This window comes from Pseudophryne corroboree, chromosome 1, assembly GCF_028390025.1.
Source record: "Pseudophryne corroboree isolate aPseCor3 chromosome 1, aPseCor3.hap2, whole genome shotgun sequence".
Taxonomy (NCBI): Eukaryota; Metazoa; Chordata; class Amphibia; order Anura; family Myobatrachidae; genus Pseudophryne; species Pseudophryne corroboree.
Window position 1 is genome coordinate 333,365,040 of NC_086444.1, and position 13,762 is coordinate 333,378,801.

The following is a 13,762-nucleotide window of genomic DNA, read 5'->3' on the forward strand; positions in this document are numbered from 1 at the left end:
ATACCACCTAACCGTGGTTTTTTTTTCTTTCTTTATACATACATACTAGTTACGAGTATACTATCTCTTTATCAACCAGTCTATATATTAGCAGCAGACACAGTACAGTGCGGTAGTTCACGGCTGTGGCTACCTCTGTGTCGGCACTCGGCAGCCCGTCCATAATTGTATATACCACCTAACCGTGTTTTTTTTTTCTTTCTTTATACATACATACTAGTTACGAGTATACTATCTCTTTATCAACCAGTCTATATATTAGCAGCAGACACAGTACAGTGCGGTAGTTCACGGCTGTGGCTACCTCTGTGTCGGCACTCGGCAGCCCGTCCATAATTGTATACTAGTATCCAATCCATCCATCTCCATTGTTTACCTGAGGTGCCTTTTAGTTGTGCCTATTAAAATATGGAGAACAAAAATGTTGAGGTTCCAAAATTAGGGAAAGATCAAGATCCACTTCCACCTCGTGCTGAAGCTGCTGCCACTAGTCATGGCCGAGACGATGAAATGCCAGCAACGTCGTCTGCCAAGGCCGATGCCCAATGGCATAGTACAGAGCATGTCAAAACCAAAACACCAAATATCAGTAAAAAAAGGACTCCAAAACCTAAAATAAAATTGTCGGAGGAGAAGCGTAAACTTGCCAATATGCCATTTACCACACGGAGTGGCAAGGAACGGCTGAGGCCCTGGCCTATGTTCATGGCTAGTGGTTCAGCTTCACATGAGGATGGAAGCACTCAGCCTCTCGCTAGAAAACTGAAAAGACTCAAGCTGGCAAAAGCACCGCAAAGAACTGTGCGTTCTTTGAAATCCCAAATCCACAAGGAGAGTCCAATTGTGTCGGTTGCGATGCCTGACCTTCCCAACACTGGACGTGAAGAGCATGCGCCTTCCACCATTTGCACGCCCCCTGCAAGTGCTGGAAGGAGCACCCGCAGTCCAGTTCCTGATAGTCAGATTGAAGATGTCAGTGTTGAAGTACACCAGGATGAGGAGGATATGGGTGTTGCTGGCGCTGGGGAGGAAATTGACCAGGAGGATTCTGATGGTGAGGTGGTTTGTTTAAGTCAGGCACCCGGGGAGACACCTGTTGTCCGTGGGAGGAATATGGCCATTGACATGCCAGGTGAAAATACCAAAAAAATCAGCTCTTCGGTGTGGAGGTATTTCACCAGAAATGCGGACAACAGGTGTCAAGCCGTGTGTTCCCTTTGTCAAGCTGTAATAAGTAGGGGTAAGGACGTTAACCACCTCTGAACATCCTCCCTTATACGTCACCTGCAGCGCATTCATAATAAGTCAGTGACAAGTTCAAAAACTTTGGGTGACAGCGGAAGCAGTCCACTGACCAGTAAATCCCTTCCTCTTGTAACCAAGCTCACGCAAACCACCCCACCAACTCCCTCAGTGTCAATTTCCTCCTTCCCCAGGAATGCCAATAGTCCTGCAGGCCATGTCACTGGCAAGTCTGACGAGTCCTCTCCTGCCTGGGATTCCTCCGATGCATCCTTGCGTGTAACGCCTACTGCTGCTGGCGCTGCTGTTGTTGCCGCTGGGAGTCGATGGTCATCCCAGAGGGGAAGTCGTAAGCCCACTTGTACTACTTCCAGTAAGCAATTGACTGTTCAACAGTCCTTTGCGAGGAAGATGAAATATCACAGCAGTCATCCTACTGCAAAGCGGATAACTGAGTCCTTGACAACTATGTTGGTGTTAGACGTGCGTCCGGTATCCGCCGTTAGTTCACAGGGAACTAGACAATTTATTGAGGCAGTGTGCCCCCGTTACCAAATACCATCTAGGTTCCACTTCTCTAGGCAGGCGATACCGAGAATGTACACGGACGTCAGAAAAAGACTCACCAGTCTCCTAAAAAATGCAGTTGTACCCAATGTCCACTTAACCACGGACATGTGGACAAGTGGAGCAGGGCAGGGTCAGGACTATATGACTGTGACAGCCCACTGGGTAGATGTATGGACTCCCGCCGCAAGAACAGCAGCGGCGGCACCAGTAGCAGCATCTCGCAAACGCCAACTCTTTCCTAGGCAGGCTACGCTTTGTATCACCGCTTTCCAGAATACGCACACAGCTGAAAACCTCTTACGGCAACTGAGGAAGATCATCGCGGAATGGCTTACCCCAATTGGACTCTCCTGTGGATTTGTGGCATCGGACAACGCCAGCAATATTGTGTGTGCATTAAATATGGGCAAATTCCAGCACGTCCCATGTTTTGCACATACCTTGAATTTGGTGGTGCAGAATTTTTAAAAAAACGACAGGGGCGTGCAAGAGATGCTGTCGGTGGCCAGAAGAATTGCGGGACACTTTCGGCGTACAGGCACCACGTACAGAAAACTGGAGCACCACCAAAAACTACTGAACCTGCCCTGCCATCATCTGAAGCAAGAAGTGGTAACGAGGTGGAATTCAACCCTCTATATGCTTCAGAGGTTGGAGGAGCAGCAAAAGGCCATTCAAGCCTATACAATTGAGCACGATATAGTAGGTGGAATGCACCTGTCTCAAGTGCAGTGGAGAATGATTTCAACGTTGTGCAAGGTTCTGATGCCCTTTGAACTTGCCACACGTGAAGTCAGTTCAGACACTGCCAGCCTGAGTCAGGTCATTCCCCTCATCAGGCTTTTGCAGAAGAAGCTGGAGGCATTGAAGAAGGAGCTAAAAGGGAGCGATTCCGCTAGGCATGTGGGACTTGTGGATGCAGCCCTTAATTCGCTTAACAAGGATTCACGGGTGGTCAATCTGTTGAAATCAGAGCACTACATTTTGGCCACCGTGCTCGATCCTAGATTTAAAGCCTACCTTGGATCTCTCTTTCCGGCAGACACAGGTCTGCTGGGGTTGAAAGACCTGCTGGTGACAAAATTGTCAAGTCAAGCGGAACGCGACCTGTCAACATCTCCTCCTTCACATTCTCCCGCAACTGGGGGTGCGAGGAAAAGGCTCAGAATTCCGAGCCCACCCGCTGGCGGTGATGCAGGGCAGTCTGGAGCGACTGCTGATGCTGACATCTGGTCCGGACTGAAGGACCTGACAACGATTACGGACATGTCGTCTACTGTCACTGCATATGACTCTCTCAACATTGATAGAATGGTGGAGGATTATATGAGTGACCGCATCCAAGTAGGCACGTCACACAGTCCGTACTTATACTGGCAGGAAAAAGAGGCAATTTGGAGGCCATTGCACAAACTGGCTTTATTCTACCTAAGTTGCCCTCCCACAAGTGTGTACTCCGAAAGAGTGTTTAGTGCCGCCGCTCACCTTGTCAGCAATCGGCGTACGAGGTTACATCCAGAAAATGTGGAGAAGATGATGTTCATTAAAATTAATTATAATCAATTCCTCTGCGGAGACATTGACCAGCAGCAATTGCCTCCACAAAGTACACAGGGAGCTGAGATGGTGGATTCCAGTGGGGACGAATTGATAATCTGTGAGGAGGGGGATGTACACGGTGATATATCGGAGGGTGAAGATGAGGTGGACATCTTGCCTCTGTAGAGCCAGTTTGTGCAAGGAGAGATTAATTGCTTCTTTTTTGGGGGGGGTCCAAACCAACCCGTCATATCAGTCACAGTCGTGTGGCAGACCCTGTCACTGAAATGATGGGTTGGTTAAAGTGTGCATGTCCTGTTTTGTTTATACAACATAAGGGTGGGTGGGAGGGCCCAAGGACAATTCCATCTTGCACCTCTTTTTTCTTTTCTTTTTCTTTGCATCATGTGCTGATTGGGGAGGGTTTTTTTGGAAGGGACATCCTGCGTGACACTGCAGTGCCACTCCTAGATGGGCCCGGTGTTTGTGTCGGCCACTAGGGTCGCTAATCTTACTCACACAGTCAGCTACCTCATTGCGCCTCTTTTTTTCTTCGCGTCATGTGCTGTTTGGGGAGGGTTTTTTGGAAGGGACATCCTGCGTGACACTGCAGTGCCACTCCTAGATGGGCCCGGTGTTTGTGTCGGCCACTAGGGTCGCTAATCTTACTCACACAGCTACCTCATTGCGCCTCTTTTTTTCTTTGCGTCATGTGCTGTTTGGGGAGGGTTTTTTGGAAGGGACATCCTGCGTGACACTGCAGTGCCACTCCTAGATGGGCCCGGTGTTTGTGTCGGCCACTAGGGTCGCTAATCTTACTCACACAGCTACCTCATTGCGCCTCTTTTTTTCTTTGCGTCATGTGCTGTTTGGGGAGGGTTTTTTGGAAGGGACATCCTGCGTGACACTGCAGTGCCACTCCTAGATGGGCCAGGTGTTTGTGTCGGCCACTAGGGTCGCTTAGCTTAGTCACACAGCGACCTCATTGCGCCTCTTTTTTTCTTTGCGTCATGTGCTGTTTGGGGGGTGTTTTTTGGAAGGGCCATCCTGCGTGACACTGCAGTGCCACTCCTAGATGGGCCAGGTGTTTGTGTCGGCCACTTGGGTCGCTGAGCTTAGTCATCCAGCGACCTCGGTGCAAATTTTAGGACTAAAAATAATATTGTGAGGTGTTCAGAATAGACTGAAAATGAGTGGAAATTATGGTTATTGAGGTTAATAATACTTTGGGATCAAAATGACCCCCAAATTCTATGATTTAAGCTGTTTTTTAGGGTTTTTTGAAAAAAACACCCGAATCCAAAACACACCCGAATCCGACAAAAAAAATTCGGTGAGGTTTTGCCAAAACGCGTTCGAACCCAAAACACGGCCGCGGAACCGAACCCAAAACCAAAACACAAAACCCGAAAAATTTCAGGCGCTCATCTCTAACAAAAATATGCATATCACTCTATATACGAGGGGGTATCATAAAGCTTTAATGATCACCGGGAAGTTATAGAGCTATCCAGATATAATTTGATCAACATAATCATTGATCCCTATGTGCATGATGTTGTAACACACAGCTACTTATGTCATATTGTTTAGTTTCTGGGGCTTGTAGATGTTAGTAACCTGTATGATGGACAAAACTGAAACCCGCAGTGTTTTTATGTTCCTCCATTTGAAGGGTGAACAGCGCCCACCAAATCCATGATGAAATGGAGGCCGTTAATGTATGTCAATCATCACATGACAGGTGGAAATGGAACTTTGAAACTGGTCACATGTCCCTCTCAGATGAACCTCGATTATGGATCATTTTGACACAGTGAAGAAAGTGGAGGCTCATGTCAACGAAGCATATGACTAACCATCAAAGTGATCATGAAAGACGTTGGTCTTCATTATGGCAGTGTGTGTAAGATTATGCATATCAACTGCACTTGTCTACCATGTCATCACGATGTCTTCCCCGCTTGCTGACCCCATTTTACAAGCAAACTCGATGTGAACTTTCAAAGCGGATGTTGACTCTGTTGGAGAAGGATGAAGATGATTTCTCTGCAAGTCTTAGGACAGGTTTTGTCCATTTTCCAGTGTTTGGTAGAAGGGGAGATTTCCCCAGAGCTGTGTACTGCGCGGTCTAGCACAGACCGCTCAGCACACCTCTCCCCCTGCTCAGCACAGCGCGAAGTGCTGAGCGAGGGGGGGACGGACATGGGGGCCGCTCATTTCACCCAGTGGTGAAATGAGCGACCTGCTAGATTGTGCCTGCATGCAGGACAATCTAGCACCGGCGATAGTGACAAGTGGGACCACGCATCGCTGTCGCCGGCACCCCTACACATGGAGCCATGTTCAGCTCATTTCTAAGCAATCTAGTTAGATTGCTTGGAATTAAGTGAACATCGCTCCGTGTGTACCCCCCTTAACATTGGTGGGCTACCGTGCACAGAAAAAAATAGAAATGTATTTGATCCCCATGGCAAGAAAGTTACTTGCTTTCCTTACAAACAGGAATCAGGCCCATTAACACATGCAGTACTTAACGTGTTTATTTACAGTTTATTTTAGCCTAAATCTGAATTTAGATGTACATGTGAAAGAGCCCTAAGGACATGACAGCTGCTTAATCATACTGTAATACTAAAGTTATTGTTTATGCATAGGAAAGGGCTGCAGTGTAGAACCTCTGTATACCAGAGATGTATGCGTATTTACTGATATTAATTTATTTCAGTGGATATTACATGTTTCCAAAATACAGAGGTTGCTATGCTGTGTATCTTCATTTAAGGCAGTGATTGGGTGAAATCCACTTTGCAGTAGAGGCATAAAATGTCTCTTATCTGAATGTATTTCACAACAGACTGCACTCATGTTTCTGTTCCCTGTTTATCAGTTCCAGCCTGTGCCTGTCTATCTGCATCTGTGGTCAGTGGTACTCGCCAGCATCACTAAGTAACTAAGAGGTGAGAGGAACTGGCACTCCCATATGTACATAGCAGATTGATGACAGAGAAATAACAATGCTCCTGGTCTGGAGACAGAGATTCTGTGTTATTGTAATGTAGGCGTCATGGCAATGTGAGATGAGTCCTTCCTGTAGGTTCATCTCTATTCACCAGGGCTGAAAACTACAGGTCAGAGTCTTGCATGAAATAGCGGCATGTATTCCTGGGGTGTCGTACTGAAAGTCGACAGTAACTAGGTCGACAATGTCTAGGTCGACCACTATTGGTCGACAGTAACTAGGTCGACAGGGTGTCTAGGTCGACAGGGTCTTTAGGTCGACATGTTCTAGGTCGACAGGTCAAAAGGTCGACATGAGTTTTTACTGTTATTTTGGTGTGTTTTCTTCGTAGAGTGATGGGGAACCCCAGTTAGTGCTTCGCTCGGCACAGATTACCGTTCGAATCGTAGTCCACGTGGATCGTTAAGTATGAAAAGGTTAAAAAAAAAAAAAAAATTGTGAAAAACTCATGTCGACCTTTTGACCTGTCGACCTAGAACATGTCGACCTAAAGCCCATGTCGACCTAGACACCCTGTCGACCTAGTTACTGTCGACCAATAGTGGTCGACCTAGACATTGTCGACCTAGTTACTGTCGACTTTCAATCCGGTCCCCGTATTCCTGAGGATCAAGTGCCTACTGTTCCATGTATACTTACCTCATTTAGACATGAAGATTATTCAATGTAAACATAATTAGTTTACATGTTGCTCCTATAGAACCTTTAACATTATTAGTGTGGACCAGTCAGCAATAATCAAAATGTTGGGACATAAGGCAGGACATGAAAACTACAATTATATGATACCAGCCATATCAGCCAGCAATACATCACTGACAAATAGATCTTATGGGGGAAATGTATCAAATCATCTAAAGAAACAAGTGGACAAGCGAAGTTACCCATATGAACCAATCAGCTTCTACCTATAATTTTATAGAATATATGTAAAAGCACTGGCGTCACAAAGTGATGACTTCAGTGACAGGAGCAGTCTGCTGCACTGTGACATTACATGCATCACCCTGCTCCTGTCACTATGCAGGATCCAGCACTGGTCCACGGGAGGGCAGCCCACATCTCCAGGACTCCCGAAGTGAAGAAACGGGAGTCTGGGCCGTAAGGCTACGCCCCCTGTAGAAGAGGTCATCCCCCTTTCCAGCTGGGCCATGCCCCTTTTTTGCCGCTGCACACATAATGTATCCTCCCACCCCAGGTGTCACCGCAATCAGTGACGCCTCTGATAAAGGCTAGCTAGAAGCTAATTGGTTAGTATAGACAACTGCTTCACTTGGTCACTTCTACGTTCTTAAAAAAGTGTTTAATATATTTCCCCACGTCTACGGAAGGTAATGGTTTCAAAACATTTGTTCCTAAAGGACCCTGACAGCGTCTCTGAGTTCTAATACTGACGAACTGCACAGTAATTATATTTGCCTACTGGGAAACTCCCAAATTCAGGAAGCTCTCCCAGCCCGCTGAGAAAGTGGAGCAGTCTCCCAGGTCCTTGCCTCCTCCCCTGTGAAATGGGTGGTCTGGGTGCGTGTAATTTGTGGTGACACGCATCATCTAAACCACGTACCTCCAGCTGCTGAATTGCAGTGTCAGTATAATCTGATAGAAGGATTATTGTTTACTGCTTTATTACCTGGAATGTATATCACTATAATTTACAGCTGCATACAGTACATTATGTAGGTTTTATTCATCAATCTCAGTGGTACAGTATGTCACTTTTCACTGAAGTGTAATGAAAAGTAAGTTGCATTATCACTAACTGGCCGATAGCAGTGTCTACAGCATGGGACATCTAAGATGGACTAATGTAGAGAATGAAGCAATCATAATGACAGCTATGCACAGCTCTTGTAGAAACACACTGGAACTCAGAACAAGGCACCCCCATGAGCTGAGCAGCCGTGAGTCGCCCAAACAGCTAAAGGTAAATTCATAATCATAAATTCAGAGAGAAAACAAACATCACAGTTTGCCAAAAGGAATTTATAATGAAACTTACTAGAAAGCTCCACCGCACTTTATCTTGAGATACCGAAGTGACATCAGATTTAAAGGAGCGAGAATTGTGCTCTAGGAGATGGATCTGGCTGTATGTTCTGGGCTGCACAGATGGCGGCAGACACTGGAGATCATTTCTGAACTGATGGAAAAAGGAACAAAAAGGTCTAGATGTAACAATCTATAAAAACAAATGCTTAATTACAACTTCTCAACATGTTATATATTACATGCATAGGCAGATTTAGAATAGAGATGAGCGGGTTCGGTTCCTCGGAATCCGAACCCGCCCGAACTTCAGTTTTTTTTACACGGGGCCGAGCGACTCGGATCTTCCCGCCTTGCTCGGTTAACCTGAGCGCGCCCGAACGTCATCATCCCGCTGTCGGATTCTCGCGAGACTCGGATTCTATATAAGGACCCGCGCGTCGCCGCCATTTTCACACGTGCATTGAGATTGATAGGGAGAGGACGTGGCTGGCGTCCTCTCCGTTTATAGAGATTCGAGAAGAGAGTGAGACAGAGAGAGACACAGTAGTAATTTGGGGAGCATTAGGAGGAGTACTACTACTACTACTACTAGTACTTGCTGAAGTGATAGAGAGAGATAGTGTGACTGTATTATCTGACTTGTGGGGGAGACACTGACAGTGGGGAGCAGTTAGAGTCTGAGAGCAGGACTCAGGACTCAGGAGTACATATAACGTACAGTGCACACTTTTGCTGCCAGAGTGCCAGCCACACTGCCATTGTTTGTGACCACACTGTGACCACCAGTATAATATATATTGTGATTGTCTGCTTAGGACTCAGGAGTACTACTTGCAAGTTGCTGATAGTGTGACCAGTGACCTGACCACCAGTTTAATAATCACCACCAGTTTATGAGTTTAATATATATATATATATATATATATATATATATATATATATATATATATATATAATTGTATATAATATATATATAATATTGTATACCACCTAGCACCTACCCGTGTTTTTTTTTTTTTCTTTCTTCTTTATACATACTACTATAGTAGCTTACTGTAGCAGTCTGCGGTGCTGCTGAGCTGACAGTGTCCAGCAGGTCCGTCATCAGTCATTACATAATAAATATATAATAATATATACCTGTCCGGCTGCAGTACTAGTGATATTATATATACATATATATTGATTTCATCTCATTATCATCCAGTCTATATTATCAGCAGACACAGTACGTTAGTCCACGGCTGTAGCTACCTCTGTGTCGGCACTCGGCAGTCCATCCATAATTGTATACCACCTACCCGTGGTTGTTTTTTTTTTCTTTCTTCTTTATACATACTACTATAGTAGCTTACTGTAGCAGTCTGCGGTGCTGCTGAGCTGACAGTGTCCAGCAGGTCCGTCATCAGTCATTACATAATAAATATATAATATATACCTGTCCGGCTGCAGTACTAGTGATATTATATATACATATATATTGATTTCATATCATTATCATCCAGTCTATATTATCAGCAGACACAGTACGTTAGTCCACGGCTGTAGCTACCTCTGTGTCGGCAGTCGCTCGTCCATCCATAAGTATACTAGTATCCATCCATCTCCATTGTTTACCTGAGGTGCCTTTTAGTTGTGCCTATTAAAATATGGAGAACAAAAATGTTGAGGTTCCAAAATTAGGGAAAGATCAAGATCCACTTCCACCTCGTGCTGAAGCTGCTGCCACTAGTCATGGCCGAGACGATGAAATGCCAGCAACGTCGTCTGCCAAGGCCGATGCCCAATGTCATAGTACAGAGCATGTAAAATCCAAAACACCAAATATCAGTAAAAAAAGGACTCCAAAATCTAAAATAAAATTGTCGGAGGAGAAGCGTAAACTTGCCAATATGCCATTTACCACACGGAGTGGCAAGGAACGGCTGAGGCCCTGGACTATGTTCATGGCTAGTGGTTCAGCTTCACATGAGGATGGAAGCACTCAGCCTCTCGCTAGAAAAATGAAAAGACTCAAGCTGGCAAAAGCACCGCAAAGAACTGTGCGTTCTTCGAAATCATAAATCCACAAGGAGAGTCCAATTGTGTCGGTTGCGATGCCTGACCTTCCCAACACTGGAAGTGAAGAGCATGCGCCTTCCACCATTTGCACGCCCCCTGCAAGTGCTGGAAGGAGCACCCGCAGTCCAGTTCCTGATAGTCAGATTGAAGATGTCAGTGTTGAAGTACACCAGGATGAGGAGGATATGGGTGTTGCTGGCGCTGGGGAGGAAATTGACAAGGAGGATTCTGATGGTGAGGTGGTTTGTTTAAGTCAGGCACCCGGGGAGACACCTGTTGTCCGTGGGAGGAATATGGCCGTTGACATGCCTGGTGAAAATACCAAAAAAATCAGCTCTTCGGTGTGGAAGTATTTCAACAGAAATGCGGACAACATTTGTCAAGCCGTGTGTTGCCGTTGTCAAGCTGTAATAAGTAGGGGTAAGGACGTTAACCACCTCGGTACATCCTCCCTTATACGTCACCTGCAGCGCATTCATAATAAGTCAGTGACAAGTTCAAAAACTTTGGGCGACAGCGGAAGCAGTCCACTGACCAGTAAATCCCTTCCTCTTGTAACCAAGCTCACGCAAACCACCCCACCAACTCCCTCAGTGTCAATTTCCTCCTTCCCCAGGAATGCCAATAGTCCTGCAGGCCATGTCACTGGCAATTCTGACGATTCCTCTCCTGCCTGGGATTCCTCCGATGCATCCTTGCGTGTAACGCCTACTGCTGCTGGCGCTGCTGTTGTTGCTGCTGGGAGTCGATGGTCATCCCAGAGGGGAAATCGTAAGACCACTTTTACTACTTCCACCAAGCAATTGACTGTCCAACAGTCCTTTGCGAGGAAGATGAAATATCACAGCAGTCATCCTGCTGCAAAGCGGATAACTGAGGCCTTGGCATCCTGGGTGGTGAGAAACGTGGTTCCGGTATCCATCATTACTGCAGAGCCAACTAGAGACTTGTTGGAGGTACTGTGTCCCCGGTACCAAATACCATCTAGGTTCCATTTCTCTAGGCAGGCGATACCGAAAATGTACACAGACCTGAGAAAAAGAGTCACCAGTGTCCTAAAAAATGCAGCTGTACCCAATGTCCACTTAACCACGGACATGTGGACAAGTGGAGCAGGGCAGGGTCAGGACTATATGACTGTGACAGCCCACTGGGTAGATGTATGGACTCCCGCCGAAAGAACAGCAGCGGCGGCACCAGTAGCAGCATCTCGCAAACGCCAACTCTTTCCTAGGCAGGCTATGTATCACCGGTTTCCAGAATACGCACACAGCTGAAAACCTCTTACGGCAACTGAGGAAGATCATCGCGGAATGGCTTACCCCAATTGGACTCTCCTGTGGATTTGTGGCATCGGACAACGCCAGCAATATTGTGTGTGCATTAAATCTGGGCAAATTCCAGCACGTCCCATGTTTTGCACATACCTTGAATTTGGTGGTGCAGAATTTTTTAAAAAACGACAGGGGCGTGCAAGAGATGCTGTCGGTGGCCAGAAGAATTGCGGGACACTTTCGGCGTACAGGCACCACGTACAGAAGACTGGAGCAACACCAAAAACGCCTGAACCTGCCCTGCCATCATCTGAAGCAAGAAGTGGTAACGAGGTGGAATTCAACCCTATATATGCTTCAGAGGTTGGAGGAGCAGCAAAAGGCCATTCAAGCCTATACAATTCAGCACGATATAGGAGGTGGAATGCACCTGTCTCAAGCGCAGTGGAGAATGATTCCAACGTTGTGCAAGGTTCTGCTGCCCTTTGAACTTGCCACACGTTAAGTCAGTTCAGACACTGCCAGCCTGAGTCAGGTCATTCCCCTCATCAGGCTTTTGCAGAAGAAGCTGGAGACATTGAAGGAGGAGCTAACACGGAGCGATTCCGCTAGGCACGTGGGACTTGTGGATGGAGCCCTTAATTCGCTTAACAAGGATTCACGGGTGGTCAATCTGTTGAAATCAGAGCACTACATTTTGGCCACCGTGCTCGATCCTAGATTTAAAACCTACCTTGGATCTCTCTTTCCAGCAGACACAAGTCTGCTGGGGTTCAAAGACCTGCTGGTGAGAAAATTGTCAAGTCAAGCGGAACGCGACCTGTCAACATCTCCTCCTTCACATTCTCCCGCAACTGGGGGTGCGAGGAAAAGGCTCAGAATTCCGAGCCCACCCGCTGGCGGTGATGCAGGGCAGTCTGGAGCGACTGCTGATGCTGACATCTGGTCCGGACTGAAGGACCTGTCAACGATTACGGACATGTCGTCTACTGTCACTGCATATGATTCTCTCCCCATTGAAAGAATGGTGGAGGATTATATGAGTGACCGCATCCAAGTAGGCACGTCACACAGTCCGTACTTATACTGGCAGGAAAAAGAGGCAATTTGGAGGCCCTTGCACAAACTGGCTTTATTCTACCTAAGTTGCCCTCCCACAAGTGTGTACTCCGAAAGAGTGTTTAGTGCCGCCGCTCACCTTGTCAGCAATCGGCGTACGAGGTTACTTCCAGAAAATGTGGAGAAGATGATGTTCATTAAAATTAATTATAATCAATTCCTCCGTGGAGACATTGACCAGCAGCAATTGCCTCCACAAAGTACACAGGGAGCTGAGATGGTGGATTCCAGTGGGGACGAATTGATAATCTGTGAGGAGGGGGATGTACACGGTGATATATCGGAGGATGATGATGAGGTGGACATCTTGCCTCTGTAGAGCCAGTTTGTGCAAGGAGAGATTAATTGCTTCTTTTTTGGTGGGGGTCCAAACCAACCCGTCATTTCAGTCACAGTCGTGTGGCAGACCCGGTCACTGAAATGATGGGTTGGTTAAAGTGTGCATGTCCTGTTTATACAACATAAGGGTGGGTGGGAGGGCCCAAGGACAATTCCATCTTGCACCTCTTTTTTTCTTTAATTTTTCTTTGCGTCATGTGCTGTTTGGGGGGGGTTTTTTGGAAGGGACATCCTGCGTGACACTGCAGTGCCACTCCTAGATGGGCCCGGTGTTTGTGTCGGCCACTAGGGTCGCTTATCTTACTCACACAGCTACCTCATTGCGCCTCTTTTTTTCTTTGCGTCCTGTGCTGTTTGGGGAGGGTTTTTTGGAAGGGACATCCTGCGTGACACTGCAGTGCCACTCCTAGATGGGCCCGGTGTTTGTGTCGGCCACTAGGGTCGCTTATCTTACTCACACAGCTACCTCATTGCGCCTCTTTTTTTCTTTGCGTCATGTGCTGTTTGGGGAGGGTTTTTTGGAAGGGCCATCCTGCGTGACACTGCAGTGCCACTCCTAGATGGGCCCGGTGTTTGTGTCGGCCACTAGGGTCGCTTATCTTACTCA

At 46.7% G+C, this 13,762-nt stretch overlaps 1 protein-coding gene across 25 annotated transcripts in view; it reads right to left on the bottom strand.

The window, feature by feature from the left end:
• RIMBP2 (RIMS binding protein 2) overlaps positions 1-13,762 on the bottom strand; it is a 1,046,283-nt gene that overhangs the window by 501,360 nt on the left and 531,161 nt on the right. For 23 of the 25 annotated variants that reach the window (XM_063964621.1, XM_063964623.1, XM_063964618.1 and 20 more), the window contains one exon: positions 8,373-8,513. The exons of the other annotated variants lie outside the window; for them this stretch is intronic. In XM_063964621.1, coding sequence (XP_063820691.1) covers positions 8,373-8,513 — 141 coding nt within the window. The remainder of the gene's footprint in view (positions 1-8,372; positions 8,514-13,762) is intronic. 25 annotated transcript variants of the gene reach the window in all.